The sequence below is a fragment of the Asterias amurensis genome, chromosome 1, assembly GCF_032118995.1.
Source record: "Asterias amurensis chromosome 1, ASM3211899v1".
Lineage (NCBI taxonomy): Eukaryota > Metazoa > Echinodermata > Asteroidea > Forcipulatida > Asteriidae > Asterias > Asterias amurensis.
This window is the reverse complement of record NC_092648.1, coordinates 25971645-25987598: the sequence shown is the minus strand read 5'-3', so window position 1 is coordinate 25987598 and position 15954 is coordinate 25971645. Positions and strand designations below refer to the sequence as shown.

General features: G+C 39.2%; 1 protein-coding gene across 5 annotated transcripts in view; it reads left to right on the top strand.

Annotated features, from left to right (window-relative positions):
• The window catches only part of LOC139934604 (ubiquitin carboxyl-terminal hydrolase 34-like), an 84918-nt gene that overhangs the window by 26061 nt on the left and 42903 nt on the right, over positions 1-15954 (top strand). For 3 of the 5 annotated variants that reach the window (XM_071928903.1, XM_071928911.1, XM_071928896.1), the window contains exons 24-36: positions 79-220; positions 1169-1468; positions 2476-2661; positions 3826-3954; positions 6749-6958; positions 7954-8022; positions 8926-9003; positions 9562-9648; positions 10507-10698; positions 10930-11038; positions 12103-12227; positions 13406-13546; positions 14418-14614. In XM_071928903.1, coding sequence (XP_071785004.1) covers positions 79-220; positions 1169-1468; positions 2476-2661; positions 3826-3954; positions 6749-6958; positions 7954-8022; positions 8926-9003; positions 9562-9648; positions 10507-10698; positions 10930-11038; positions 12103-12227; positions 13406-13546; positions 14418-14614 — 1965 coding nt within the window. The remainder of the gene's footprint in view (positions 1-78; positions 221-1168; positions 1469-2475; positions 2662-3825; positions 3955-6748; positions 6959-7953; positions 8023-8925; positions 9004-9561; positions 9649-10506; positions 10699-10929; positions 11039-12102; positions 12228-13405; positions 13547-14417; positions 14615-15954) is intronic. The other 2 variants (XM_071928927.1, XM_071928919.1) reach the window with 1 other exon arrangement.

Below are 15954 nucleotides of genomic sequence, written 5' to 3'. Positions count from 1 at the left end.
ATAAAAGCAGTTTGAATAAAATTCCTTCTCCAGGAAAAAAAAAAACCTTTTCACTATCCTTGTTTCCATCCTTGGCAGGTATGCATACCATCTTCGTCAGTGGCAGCTACAGGGACGAGGAATCACGAATCATAAGAGACATTTGTTGGAGGGGCACTCACAGACGCTGAGAGTAGTGTGCCAGCTGGCTGGCATGACTGAAAAGGTGACTCATCAAAATGTAAACACAGTTGTTGGACGCTTAAAATTTCAGGGATGTGATTTCTCAGTTTTTAAACAGAATTTGTTTGTTTGCCCTAAAAAAAGAAGGAATTTCCGGTTTTTAAAGATCAAATTCTTAAAGAAATGGAGATATAAACATAAAATAACGCCCCAGATTGGAGAGTAGGGCTTTTAAAACCAAAGATAAATGATTATATTGGGTTTCATGCTCGCAAGCTTTCATGCTTTGCGCTCAGGGTTCAGTTTTTTTTCTCAACAGCTTATCACATCCCTGTAATTTGATCATACAAGTGAATATTATTGTTTCTTTAGGGAGATCATTTGTAAAATTTTGTCTGAAAAAAAGAACCCTGTAGTCAAATGAATGAAAGTTATCATTCAAAACCCAGAGAAGTTTTTTGATGAATATTATCATATTGGAGCAGGTGAGATTTTTTTGCGGCAGCCCCATGTGTGAATCTCTTTTGAGTTCTGAGGAAGCATCGTAGTTGACAACTCAACATTTCAATCAGTATGCTCCGATCATCATCGACGTTCTGATCAGTATGCTCTGATCGTCTTCAGGAGGATGCCAGACTCTGTTACTGGATGCTGCTTAAGTACTGCCATGGAGAAAAACTGGTAGTTGGGCTTGAGCATACTGATGGAAACATTGTGTTGTCAACCACTGGTTCTTTTTAGAACCACAATTACTCAAAAGAGAACCACACATGGTGCTACTGCGAAAAACCTCGCCTGATTAAACTCCCACCATGCAAAGTTTCAAAGATAGGTTGATATTAAGCCCTGGATAGCTCCATTGTTTTTCATGTTTTTTTGTCTTATGCATTCTATTAGCAGCATCTAATTGTCCAAGGTATAAGAAACTTCACTGTTTCTTATAAAGGCGGTTTTAAAATATGCATTAACATTGTGATCATTTGTCTTTGAACCTTCTTACCCTCAGTTTACAGTAGAGCTTAGTTCATCCGACCTCGTTGCTGACCTCAGGGCAGAGGTCACGCACATCAGCGAGCAATTCCAACAGCAGCAACACCAACAGCAACAGCAGCAGGCCTGCCCAGAACAAGAAGACGCCCCCTCGCAGAAGCAGCCCCCTGCAATGGGCTTTGCTGGTCTGACGGGGGCCCTGTCGGCGTCCTCGCTCCAGGGTCAAAGGCCGGTCAGAATGATCTCCGTTGGTCATGAGCTGACCCCTGACCTCGATGAGAAGAACCTGAAAGAGATGGGATTCTGTGATCTTCAGGTGAGCATGACTTGTTAGATGGATGACTTAAACCCGGTTCATTCTTCCTGCGAATGCGAATGCAATGCGAATGCAATGCGAATTTGACGAGAATTTGACATCACAACTCTGTGAATTGTGAATATTCGGAAGAGTTGAGGACAGCTCAACTGTCACGAATTCTTCGTTGTCAAACCTGTGATGTCAACATTCGTATCTCATTTGCATTCCCATTCGCAGAAAGTATGAACTGGGCTTAACTGTATGAAAAAGAAGTAACTATAAATACCAAATGGTAAACTTGGTACAACCATGTATGATATCTCTTTTGAGGGAGTGTTGGCTCTGAAAAGAGCCGTTGTGGTCTCGGACAGTGTACATTGCTCGTCTTCAGGAGAATGCTGGACTAGTTGTGGTAGTTGAGCTTAAGTATCTTGGGGCCATTCAGAATAGTCAAAGCGAAACAATTGTGGGACAAAAGAAAACCTGAAAAACAAATTTTATAGGGGATGCAACATTTTATTTCAGATATCAAATAATAAACCACAATATCTTTGTTTGGGGTGCCAGTCAGAAGCCGTGCTTCGTGTTTCAGGAATTTTCACATCCGACAAATCTTGTTCATTGTTTAAACAACCTAAAATCAAAACTGCCAACAAACATTGGTTTCAAATCTCAAGAATTCCAATTTTCCTATAGTTGACCCAGACAGTTTTAAAAAGGTTGGGCTTATTGGCAAGTTTGAGGTGTGGATTAGCTTTTATAAAAACTGTTCTTGTTATGTCGTTAAATAAGGTTATCTGGATTGTTGAAGATCATGAATTAAAAGATTTGTTTTTACAAATCCCAAATTGTGTGTGATGTTACTATACATATAAGTGAAACATAACTACTAAACTATGTGTAAGTAACAGCATACATAATTTTGAATTTGTAAAAATTAATTTAATTCATGTTCTTGTTATGTTTGTCAACTATGTCGTTTGTTGTGGGTTAACAACTTCATGTGGTTGTGTGTGGTTTTGCAGCTTGTGTTTGTGTCATTTGGTGCAATACGACGGGAGAGGAAACGAGATGGTATGGACCAGCCGGCCTCGTGTCTGCCCCCACCTCCTCAAGCCAAACTCCCCATGATGCTGCTCCTACAAGAACCCCATTTTGGCTGCCTCTTCCATTTGTTACAGCAGCTAAATGAACTGCAGGGGGAAAAACAGGTGAGTTGGTAAAATGTAAAAGAAAAAAAAAACACTTAAATGAAGTATTATTGTCATAAGTCATATTTCTTGACATTCATCACTAAGTTTTGTAAAATCTCTTTTCTGGGTAAGGCATTTCACCTGTCTCGCATGGAGAAAGTGCTTTCCCGATCTCAGGATTGTTAGCCTTTGCCTTCATTTGGCAAGAATGACATTCTGAAACACTTAGTGCGGTCGGGGGGAGGATGGTCTACATTGTGTCCAAACCTGTAGTTTTGTACTTCTTGTGATGAACACAGTCGGTAAACCTCCCGACTATGGAACGCTAACATCAAGTTTGAGCGAGGGACTAGAGTCGACCATTGGGCGATTTTGCCTGGTACCCAGGATGTATTGCATGCGTAGGTAACCATGAACTATTGACAGTGGTTGACAAATGGTCGCTACCCAAACTTGTCCTCTGTGGCAGCAGACTTACCAGGTAAACTGCCATTGTGTAGGTAGTTCTGAGCATGCTCACATTACCATGAACAATGGATTTATCTAGTAAGTCTGCAGCAACATCTGAAAGGTTCTTGGTCTAAAACAAGAGGGACCCAAACCCCCAGGCCATTTTTTTATCAGAAATGTTCACATCTATCCAGTCTCATCCCTGGCACTCAAAATCCCAAAACTGTTCTCTACAGGTTGTTTAAAAAAAACTTTACACTTTTGAAATGGCTGCCAAATAAAAATAAAAAAAGATTCTGGGGAACAGGTTATGACACCAAAATGTTCTGAAAATAATTCATGATTGGGTGAGCACTGCTCACTATTGTAAAGGGTATGAAAATTTGGTTGCGCAGTATTTAGCCTTCCAATTTGTTAGAGGTAAGTCCTTTGGAGCTTACACAATTCACTCCAAGATGTAGGCAACTCATTCTTCAGTAAGCAGTGCTCACCCAAGCATGAATTATTTTTTTGGTGTCATGAAAGCTGAGTCCATAAGCTATCCATACATCTAAACCTTTTCCCCCAGAATCATATTTGTTTTATTCGGCAGCCATTTGCGAAAGTATTTAGTTTTTTTTGAGACACACAATTTAACTGATGCAAGTATTACATTAATTAATCAATAATCGATTATTAATCAATAATCGTGTCTTGCCCCCTGCCTCATTCCTCATTTATGTTCCTCTCCAGGATGTGGAAACAGCTCAAGAACTCTTAGGGCGGACTCAGATGCTCTCTCGTAATGTCTGGCATCTACTCATGCTTCTTCCAACCAGCTCAGACATGCTTAATAAATTCAAAGTGCTCGTCTCACCATCAGTAAGTACAGAAACTGTCTAGAAAATAATAATAATAACGATAATAATAATAAAAATAATAATAATAATGCTAATTATAATATGCATATGCAGAGCTTTGTTTTTGAGATATGAGACCCATTCTTTAGGTGCTGAGGAATGGAGATGATTGTGTAGTTTATGAGTGTGTTCACTTAGCTTCCCCGGGTTGACCCCAGTCTGCCACCGCTATACTCAAATAGCTTCGATGTCATTCCAGGGGCTCTACCGTGTCAGCCCCATGTGCCCTGCTTGTGGAACGGGTCACTTGGGGCTGGCCCGAGGTGCATGACGTCACCACAAGAGGGCGAGTGATCGTTCGATTAGCTCTTGTCAGGGGCTCACCCGAATGAGCACCGCGGCGTCGACACAGGGAAGCTAATCGAATGCACCCTATAATCAACCCACACTGGATGATATTGAATGGTCAGACAGTAGGAGGGTTGAATGTGTACTACAGATGCATTCACCACATAATATCATAACGTACTCTTGGATAGTTGATGTCGTGCAAAAACACAGTGAATGATATATAAAAGATGTGAACTGCCTCTAGCTACCGAGCCATCTCGGTAGTCTAGTTGGTAAAGACACTGCTCTAGAGGTGCAAGGGTCGTGGGTTTGAATCCCACCTGAGTAATACATGTATGCCTGTGATATTTTTTCACAGGACCAGTGCTAACACACATCGGTGTATGGGTAAAAAAAAACAAAGTTAATACAGTGAATGATGTTGAATGGTCAGACACACGGTGGGCTGACTATGTGTAGGCACTATGTGCTGTGCAGATGCATTCATATTCATTATTAGTTGTCACACAAGTGGAGTGGAATACAGAAAGATGTAGCGCTTCTGCATACCATATCCAACAATGCTAATGAACCGAGTTGGATATGGGACGCAGATGCAGTTATCACACAAGCACAAGTGGAATATGGAAAAATATAGTGTTCTGTATTCCATATCCACTGAGGCTGAGTCCAAGATGGATATGGGACGCAGAAGCGCTATTATTGTTTGTACTTCACAAGCAGGCGTATTTATCTTTCAGCCTCATTAAGTCAATGAGGTTAGGTTGTGTTGTTGTTTTTTATTTTGCATGCGCAAAGTTTATAATGTAATGTTTTCACTGACCGTATGCGGAGCGTGGTGCATTGACACTCACGATACGCAGAGTGCAATATAAAAACTGGGAAAAGGTCTGATATCACGGCGTATAAGGACAACCATACAATTACGAGGCATGTTTTGTGTGGATCATTATATTCTACTTTTAAATTATCTGTCTAACCATATGCATTTCATAATACAGGCATGCAACTCTTCCGCGTTTCCGCGGAATTCCGCGTTTTTAAAAATATGATTAGCGCTAAAAAAATACATTCCGCGGTTAGCGCGATCTTAAGATAAATTCAACAATGCATCGTAACGCATGGTCTGGCCTCTGCCTCGGTACGCAATCCATTCTACTGCATGGTCAATATAAAGCCCACAGCAAGCAATGCATACGTTTACACACTGCGTGCGGTCATTAATAGCCGTGTTTACGGTCGAAAAATCTGGAACAGTGGAACGCACCCCGTGGCGCGGGCGAGTTGTGTGCTAAACCAAGTTATTATACAGCCTTGAAATGAGTCTAAGGTCGTGTCTTCGTCTGGTCCCGCTGTTTTGCAATAGTATACACGTGTTGTACATGTATGTGTGTGTGAGTTAGTTAGCAAACGTACATGTATACTGTGTGCTTGTCTCACATTGCGTTACGAAACAGTCGCATCTTCAAACGTCCGTCAAAATGACATCCAAAAGAAATTATATTTTAGAGCGGGACCGAGTGGTACCTGGCCAAATTAAAGCCATAGATAAAGGAGTAAAAAATACCTGGAAGTGGTTCTGGTTGGGAAAAAAAAAAGACGTAGACGGTAAACTGCTCTCCGAAACCGTCCGGAAAGTGGACAAGCCAGGAATGGCATATTGTGTGGTGTGCAAGAGGGAGATTTAACGACGGCAAGCGGGGACAAGTGGCTCGCACCGACCATTGTAAGGTGGCAAAGCATCGGGAGTTGATTAAGTTGAGGAAAAGTAACTATTGTTTCCCAGGTAGTTATGAAATTTGCATAAAATTATTATTCCCCCCCCAAAAAAAAAAAAAAATAAAAAAAAACGATTTTTTTTTTTTTTTTCTATTTTTTTTTTTTTTTTTGGGGGGGGGGATAATAATTTTATGCAAATTTCATAATTACCTGGACAACAATAGTTAGTTTTCCTCAACTTAATCAACTCCCAATGCTTTGCCACCTTCGAATTACGGTGCATACATAGGCAAGGTGTTTTTTCCATGTTATTTTAGTTGTATAAAACACTCCACTTTGTCTTACATGCTAACAATGAACCTAAGAGCATAAAAAACCTCAACACTTTTTAGGGTACCATTGTGGGTCTCGAAAAGTTTCCTCTTTTTTTTTCATCGGGCAGTTGCATGCCTGATAATAAATGAGTTTCAAATGCTTTTCAAAGACCAACTCGCCCGATCCAAGGCAACGTGTCCCTTTAATAATAACAATAATACCAACACTTGTATAGCGCCTTAATCATGTTGACATGCTCTAGGCCGCTGAACATGATATTAGTAAGGAACAAATTAAAAACTAATGAACAGAATTATAACATTAGGAGTAAAACTTTTTTTTTTTTAATACAACCAGTTAGTAAACATGTATTCGATAAAAAGGCTTAGTTCATTTATCATTGAAAAAAAACTTTGTCTTGTTATCAACAGGAAGCAGACAAAGATTTAAAGGATGACCAGGCAGAAGTCCTTGCCGATAAGAAAGCAGCAACCAAAGAGGACATCTCTGCTACCCCGTCAGCCACCCAAGCCAACTGGCCAGAGCTTCTTGACGTCAGCAACACGCATAAGTTACTCTACTCACTCCAGATTGTTGAGTCTCTCGGCCAACCGGACCGCAAGAAACGTGGGAAGTCTCTGGTAAGTTTGTCATAATTAATATCACAGCATTTGTAAAGGCACACTGAATCTGATGTCGGTCAAGATGGAAAAGAGGGAATTCTCAAGTGGTACGGAAAGCAAGTGTGAACAGGTTATGTCTTCAGTTGCTGCTGAAAGAGGGAGATGCTGTGTATTTCCCTGAGGTTTTCAGGAAGCGAATTCCAGAGCCTGGGTGCTGTGTTGGAAAAACCGCTGTCCCCGTAGCTGGCTAAATGAGACCGGGGAACAAGGAGCATGTTGCTGGTGATACTTAGACCTGGTCTTGTAGTACGGGGAGTCAAAAGGTTTTGTATGTAGAGTGTGGCTGAGCCTTGGAGTGCCTCGAAATTGAGAATGGTGAAATTTTGAAGTAGTTGGGTTGTTTGATAAGAAGCCAATGTAGGTTATAGAGGATGGGAGTGATGTGGTCATGTATCTTTTTTTCCAGTCATAGGGAGACCATCTGAAAAGAAAAAAAAAAGTGACTATTGAATCCCTATAATACTGGAACATTCCTTATAAGAAAAAGAACATTATAAAAAATAGTCTTAATAGATGTTAGTTTTGCATTGAGGATAAAGAAGATAATTTCCTTTTACCCTAACACTCGGTACTTTCCTGAGTTTTGTGAAAAAATAACCACAGGCAAATCACTCAAACAATGAGTCCCTAGTTTCTTCTCAATCTCAGAACCACCAATCACTCAAAAGAGATCAATCCGACGAAACAAAATTGGTAGCGCCCTCTATGGAAAAAATTAACAATTGCGGTGTCTTTTTGTGCATAATCTAGGCACCGAAGACACTGCAGCAAATGGTGCGCGGTTGGTGTAATTGGATTTCTTATGTTTATTGGTTATTATAATTTTGTATCGCACAGACACAAATACAACTGCATCTAGGTGTATGGGTTAATGGTCTAAATCCACTGCCTTGAAATTTACATCAAAGTTTGTAATGTTTTTTCTCTTTCTTTTTCTTGAAATTTCAACTCAGGCTTGCGTTGGAAGAGGTGACCATAGTCCTTTACCCAGCTCGTCTGAGTTTGGCACCATTGATCTTAAGGTGGGTTCACATCACTCAATGTGATTGTAATGTCAAATTCATTGTTATGATAATTTAAAGACACTGGACACTATTGGTAATTGTCGAAGACTAAGTCTTCTTACTCAGTGTATCTCAACATATGCATAAAATAACAAACCTGTGAAAATTTGAGCTCAATTGGTTGTCAAAAATGCGAGATAATAATGAAAGAAAAAACACCCTTGTCACACGAAGTTGTGTGCTTTCAGATGCTTGATTTCGAGACCTCAAATCCTAAATCTGAGGTCTCGAAATCAAATTCGTGGAAATTTACTTCTTTTTCGAAAACTATGGCACTTCATAGGGAGCCATTTCCCAAAACGTTTTATACTATCAACCTCTCCCCATTTCTTATTATCATGTAAGGTTTTATGCTAATAATTATTTTGAGTAATAACCAATAGTGTCCATTGCCTTTAATGTTTCAAATCGTTATAATTTGTCACTTTTTGATAATGGAGGTGATAGATTCCGATGCATTTATTCTGGTTCATTGCAAGCACCCTTCCTTGTCTCCCTCAGACTTCCAATTCACAGGCACATTTACATTGTGTTTCTCTAAGTTGGCCGTTTACTTGTTAAGTTTATTTTTCAAGAATATTTTTTAGGGAACCTGTGCTCTATATATAAATACAAAAAATAGTCTTACGTTTCGACCCAGAGTCTTTCTGGAACGCTCAAAGACACTACTTTTTTATGCTTTTATACCATAGGTCTGTTTGGTTGGTAAAGCAGTTTGCACTGCTAATTTAATTTTCTCATGAAAAGATTATAAATTGTGTTTATCAGCTCTGCTGATTTAATCAATGACTTTTGTTCGGAGATCTAAAAAGAGGACTTGTCATTTTAGAATGAACGATGAATAATTGTTTCCTGTCTTAGGGTATTCAGCTGAGTCAAAGCGAGCCGTGTCTGTCAACTGCTGGATCAGATGATGGGAGAGAGTCATGGAACGTAATGGTAAATAATAAAGACAAAAATGGAACGGGGTTGGGCCTTAGGCTCAGTCTATTAACAGTGGAAATCCACCAACCCAGTCGCTAAAGGATTTTGGTACTTTTTTTAACAAAAAACATAATGTTCAAAGATTTTCATTAAACTTACTCAGTTTGAAGATAATGATAGTAGAAAGTTTCCCTTCAAACATTACTTGCTGAGGTGCTGTAGTTTTTGAGAGATGAGAACAAGAAAAAGAAAAAAAAGTCACACAAATAATTTTCGTCTCAATCTCAGTAAGACAACAATTATTTTGCATTCATAAATACCCCAGACAGTGTCTCTACTCCGATTGGTGGAGAGCGCATCACGTGGGGTGTTTAAACGGTTGATAATGACCAGTGTTTTTCAGCCCCTTCCCTCCAGTGGGTTTTCCCATTAGAGGTTTTCTTCATTGTCTTCTTTATGAAAAGTTCTTGTGTTATTTCCATAACATGTAGGATGCTTCGCCGACTATATAATTTAGGTTCAGATATTTGACAGAGTTTTATGTCACAGCATTGGATGTTTTCTTGTTTTCAGTTTGTTGAGAGTGGAGGTCTGAAACACCTGTTTAACATCTTCATGTCTGGAAACCTGGAAGCTAAGAATGGACAGCATTGGAACCTGGTATGTCATTCTGTCAGATTCCTCCCAGCCCTCCCCCCAAAGAATTGTGCCTTTTTTTCATTTTTTTTTTGTTCCTGGCAGGACTTTTAAGCTCTGAGTATACAGTGCTTAAAGGAAAAGTATACCTGTGATTTTTGAAACAACTCGATTGTTTTACTCCTATATAAATCTAAATTTATACACTAAATCTAAACTGTAAAAGTTTCATTTCAAAGGGTTTAAGCATTTTTGAGATATTGCCGAAAATTTGGAGAGTTTTTGTTGTTTTGTTAATAACATAATTAAAATGCACAATCTAAGTTAAGTTTCAAGCAGAAAAGTCTATCAGATTGAAATGTTTTTAAATCCCTCTCCCTAAAACCACATTCCTTTGAAGAAATTGTTAAGTGCTTCTTACTAAGTAAGTTGTTATGGTCATTAATTTTTTATTTAATTACCAATCGAATACCCACCCTTGAACACAACTGTGTATAAAGAGTAAAAGTTTAACAAATTAACACTCAACAAGTGTTGGGTGTCGTGGCCAATTTGTCTAGGGAGTTGACTCGAGTTCTGTAATTTGCAGAATGTTGGTTCAAATCCTGCCCTGGTCAGTCGCGACACTTGTGTTCTTGAGAAAGGCACTTAATCAGGATTGCTTCTCTCCACCGAGGACTACATGGGTACTAGCGAGAGCGGGGTAGTCATTTGCGAAGGACTAGCAACCTTTTTAGGGGGGAATAGAAATATTCTCAGGTGTTTAATGCCAAGAAAAATGAATATTATCACCAGCCGGTACAGACTTTACTTAGTTATTTACTAAGCAAGTTATAATTTCTTGAGGGGGAAATAATCCTAACTGCATTTTTTTTATGACAGTGGCAACAAGACTGCCTGGCGTGCATCTTGAAGCTCATCAATGAGTTTGCCATCGAGCAGGCCCCCCTAGATCAGGGACAAGATGACGTCTTTGAGGCGCATTCCTCCAGTGAAGAAGCCCCGCATAAGTGTCCTCGCAGGACGAGACAGAGTAGCGCTGACGTGGGTGGCATCACCACCAAACTATCTCAGGTAAGAAGATATACAATGTAACAGTGATTTTTTAGGATTTTCTCCTGAGTTTAGGATTCGTTTCAAAATCTGCTTGAGCTTGTCAATTGTCTGGAGAGAAGTGTGGTAATCACCAAAGGGAGAAAGAAATAGCCAACATTGTGTCCAAATCTGTAGTTTTTGTATTTCTGATGATCCACAGAGTCTGTGATCCTCCTGAATTGTAACATCTATGAATCTATTTTCTTTCAGCAACTGTTGGAGTTGATGTCCGAGGAAGGTGTTCTAGACAGACTGATGACCGTTCTGTATGAAGCAGCTGCACCGTCTGATACTGTACAAGTCCGTGCTGGATACTGGGGTAAGGATTATAGGTTGGGTCTTTACAGAAACAAGAAGCTTGACCCTCAAACTACATACCAAGGCCTACTGGCCAAGAGGTGGCGGCAATCTTTGTCCTATTTGTAGTAACTCTACACAAAAGTGTGTGGAAATCTGCTCTAGAATTGCAAGATGTTCTTTTCTTTGGTAACTTCTAATTGATGTAATTTTTTTAACATATTATGATGTTGACATGTGCTGTTGACACAGTTTTTTAACTGCGAGTCATGTTTTAATAAACCATTTTTGAATTGAATTGAATTGAATTGAATTGAAGGGTCGTGGGTTTGAATCCCTCCTGAGTAAAAGTGCCTTTGATTTTTTTTCACAGAGCTCAGGAAAGTATTGAGTATAGAATGCTAATATATCGGTGTGAGGGTAAATCAAATAATGTTCTTTATTCCCGATGCAAATTTGGGAATGACCATGGTTTCAAGATGTGTTCATTGTTGAATGAAACCCACTAGAAAGCAATGCTGTATTTAGGCATGAAACTTTTCAGCTGATCAGCTGATTTCCTTTTTTTTCCCTTTTCAAAACTTTGCCATAGAAAACTGAAAAAAGGTAAATGTGATTGCCCCATTTCCTTTTTTTTTTGCAATTAGAAAGTAGCATGTCAGTGTAATATTAAAGACACTGGACACTATTGGTAATTGTCAAAGACTAGTCTTGTCAGTTAGTGTATCTCAACATATGCATAAAATAACAAACTCAAAATTTGAACTCAATTGGTAGTTGAAGTTGCGAGTTAATGTTAGAAGAAAAAGCACCCTTGTCACAAAGTTGTGCGCTTTCAGATGCTTGATTTCGGGACCTCAAAATCTAATTCTGAGGTCTCAAAATCAAATTCGTGGAAATAACTTCTTTCTCGAAAACTATGTTACTTCAGAGGGAACCGTTTCTCACAATGTGCTATACTTTCAACAGCTCTCCATTGCATGTTTACCAAGTAAGTTTATATGCTAAAAATTATTTCGAGTAATTACCAGTAGTGTCAAGTGCCTTTTAACACCTCATGAATAATAGACTTTTTCTTCATTTCAGTGATCCACTATGCCATGAAGCTACTGGTCTCCTGGGCATACAGCGACCCTGAAGTCAGGGTACTACTCTGCCAGAATAAACTCTTTGACAAGTGGCTGCAGAGACTGGTGCTCCAGACGAGTGAGGTACGCAGCAACATTATTTAAAACAAACTCACCAAATGTTTGAAACTGTCTAGTATTAGATGCTCCATAAAAGTAAATCCAGAGTCAACAACACGCACTCTGTGCTCGACATCCTCTGGTGTGCTATCTTAACAGCAACACTAAAAACTAAAGACTAAGGCGATTAATCATTGATAATATTTGCCCTCTGCTTGTGGATTAGTCTGCCGATTGCAATCCGAACTGCAAATACGCTGGAAATTTGTAAAACTTCTTTGAAAAACCACCTTCAAGAATCACTTTTTTTATTAATCTCCTCAATAATATGTCGTTTCATGGCCTAGCGGTTAAGAGTTCCAGATCCAAACTCTGGTGCTTCTGATCAGCAGAGTGTGGGTTCGAGATGGCTTTGTCCTTAAGCAAGACACATAACCATGATGCTTCGTCCTTCGGATAGGACGTAAAAGCCGATGGTCCTGTGTGTTGTATAATGCATGTAAAAGAACCCAGTGCACAGAGAATGGGTTCGTCCCGGCGTTCCTGGTTTGATTGGTAGCATATTGCACCACAGCACCTTGTAAACCATTACATGGTGCTATGTAAAAGGAGTAGATCTCATTATTCAAAACCGAGTCCCACATACCTTGCAGGAAAATACTGTTTGTTTTAAAACGGCCTTGAGCGTCACTGAGCGATGGATATGCGCGCTCTTTAAAAATTATATTATATAATTATATTATTATTATTATTGTTCTTATATTCTACGTTAATAAATGTATCTGTATTTCTTAATGACTTAAAGCCATTGGACACTTTCTGAACAGAAAAAAATTTACAAATAACTTACAGGGTGTACAGAAGGTAATGGTGAAAGACTTCCCTATGAAATTCCATGAAATGTTTTACTTTTTGAGAAAACATTAAAACAAATATCAATTCTCAAACGGATTTATTTTAAACACATGTCATTACACGGCGAAACTTGCGGAAACTAGGGTGGGTTTTCCCATTATTTTCTCCCTACTCCGATGACCGATTGAGCCTAAATTTTCACTGGTTTGTTATTTTATATATAAGTTGTGAAACACGAATTGTGGGCCTTTGGACAATACTGTTTACCGATGTTGTGCGATTGCTTTAAGTGACATGGAAAGTATTTTTTAAATAATAAATACTATTATTATTACTATTATCTGAAGGTGTACGTGAGACGAGAGGTTTGCGACTCTCTCTACAGACTGTGTGAAGGAAGTAGCCTCCCATGTCAGCATTTCTCATGGGCTCTGCTCTCTAGTCTCCTCAGTTTCCTCTCACAAGCTCAGAGTATACGCCCCAAGAAGGTGAGTCAAAGAAGCTGGTCAAGCCTCTCAAGCCTCTGACATGAAATAGTGACTAGGCCCCGTTTCATGAAATATGTAAATTGCACAAAGCGCGTGCGCACTAACAATATTGTGGTTGGCAAAAATGAGGGAGCATCGCGCTGTTTTTTACATGGGTTATGGCTGCATGATGCAGACGCGATTGTGCGTCTGCTTAGTGCACAACTCTATGGCGTTTGCAAACCAGCAGGGTCTGTACGCATGCGCGATGGGAAGGGTCTATTCCATAGAGCTGCTTCAGCACAAAAAGAAGAAAACACAAAACAATTTTGGTTACCAGAAAAGGTTACCAGCCAAAACTCTGTCTCCCCATGTACAATTTCTGAATGATTTCCTATCAAGTTGCGTTAATCAAAAATTTGTTAAGCAATATTTTTTGCTGAATGGTTTTGATCCTTTTTTTGTAGGACAGAAAACACAATGTCCACAGATGTACATTAATCTAACATGGTTTGAAGGTAATGATGGTAGAAATTTGCTATCCTTCAAAATATTACTTGCTGAGGTGCTGTAGTTTTTGATAAACAAGTAAAACAATGTCACAAAAACATTTGTTGTCTCAAGAGATGAAAATTATTTTAGCAGGTAAAACGTATTTACCAGTATTGGTTTTAAATAATAGTCAGCTCCTGCCCCTGGTCTATGCAGATGAGACTAAGTGTTTATTCCCTCATGGAGTTCAGGTACCAGGGCTTGATTTCTCAAAGCAAAGGCCTGTTTAATCTACAAAGGCCTTTGCAATGTATCATGTTTCATTCCTGATAAAAATATTCAAATCCTTTTGAAATTGATCGATTGAAGCAACACATGGCACTTATAATCCCCATTATAGGATTACAGTAAGAATGTAGACGACTACGGTCCCGGCTGTAGGAACTACTTCTGGCTGTTGTGCTCCATTGTGGACAACATCGACAGACAGCATGACTGGTCCATCGGTAGCGGCAGTAGCTCCCCTGGTCTGGACCAAGAGAAGAAGGTTATTAATGTCAACACCATCGCTAGACATCTAGCAGAAGGCATTCAGAGGTACGCAGGAGTGATATCTTAAGCCTGGGGTCGATTTCATAAAGAGATAGGACTAGTCCTAACTTTAGGACAAGTCCTAGGAGATATTAAAAACATATGGCTAGTCCTAAGTTAGGAAGAGTATCTCGTCCTAACTCAAGATAAAGACTAGTCTATTTGTGAGATCCACCACTGGGCTCCTTGAAATTTGGACGGTACAGGTCTTCAAAAGATGGAAATGCCATCTTTACAACCTACCTCCTAAAATTTTGATCCTGCTTTTGGACCTTCAAATCTTAGAATAACTCTTTGAGTGAGTAACTGCTGATCTTGATCAACACTGCCACTCTGCAAAGTTTGGTTCATGAAGAACTAAAAAACAAGTGTTAATGTGGCGACATGGATTTTTCCTGTCTCCATAATTATTAAAGAATCCAAATTTGTTAGGGGTAGTATCAATGCACGTTTGTAAAGCCCCTGAAAATCAGCGTACATTTCGGTTAAATCCAGCCAAGCTTTGTTTTTACTCTAACACTAGCGCTACCAAATCTCCTGGCCTGGTTGTGCAGAAAGTTTCCTGAAAATACCCCAATGTGTTCATCCTCTGATAAACAAGTTGAAACCTTTTCCCCTATTATGTTGAATGTTATTATAAATATCTCCCTGATATGGAAAGGTTTGCCCTATAACACCATGTAATGATGATCTCTTTTAGAGTGAGTTGGGGTGGTTCTGAAAAGAACCGTTGGTTTCAACCGCTGAGTTGAAACCAACAGTTCTTTTCAGAACCACCCCAACTCAATAGAGATAGTCATTACATGGTGTTACCGCAAACTTGTCCATAAGGTATTTCCTACTTATCTCCCTGATGTACAAAATATTCCTGATTGCAAGATGGAAATGTTGGAAACTCTGCAACACTTCTCTTTGGGACGTTTAGAAATACTGATGTTCAATTCAATATTCCATCTAAAGGGAAGGTACACAGTTGGTAATAACTCAAAACAAATATTAACTTAAAAACTGACTTGGTAACGTAGCATTGGAGAGCTGTTGATAGTTTAAAACATTGTGAGAGACAGCTCCCTCTGAAGTATCATTGATTTTGAAAAAGAGGTAATTTCTCTCAAAAATAATATAAGACCTTTAGCTAGAAGTCTTTTTTTCCTATCTGAAAGCACACAAATTCGTCCAACAAGGGTGTTTTTTTTCTCTCATCATTTTCTCGCAACTTTGATGACCAATTTAGCTTAAATTTTCACAGGTTTGTTATACTATGCTTATGATGGGATACACCAAGTGAGAAGACTGGTCTTTGACAATTACCAAGTGTGTACCTTCCCTTTAAAGTTGTTGTATTT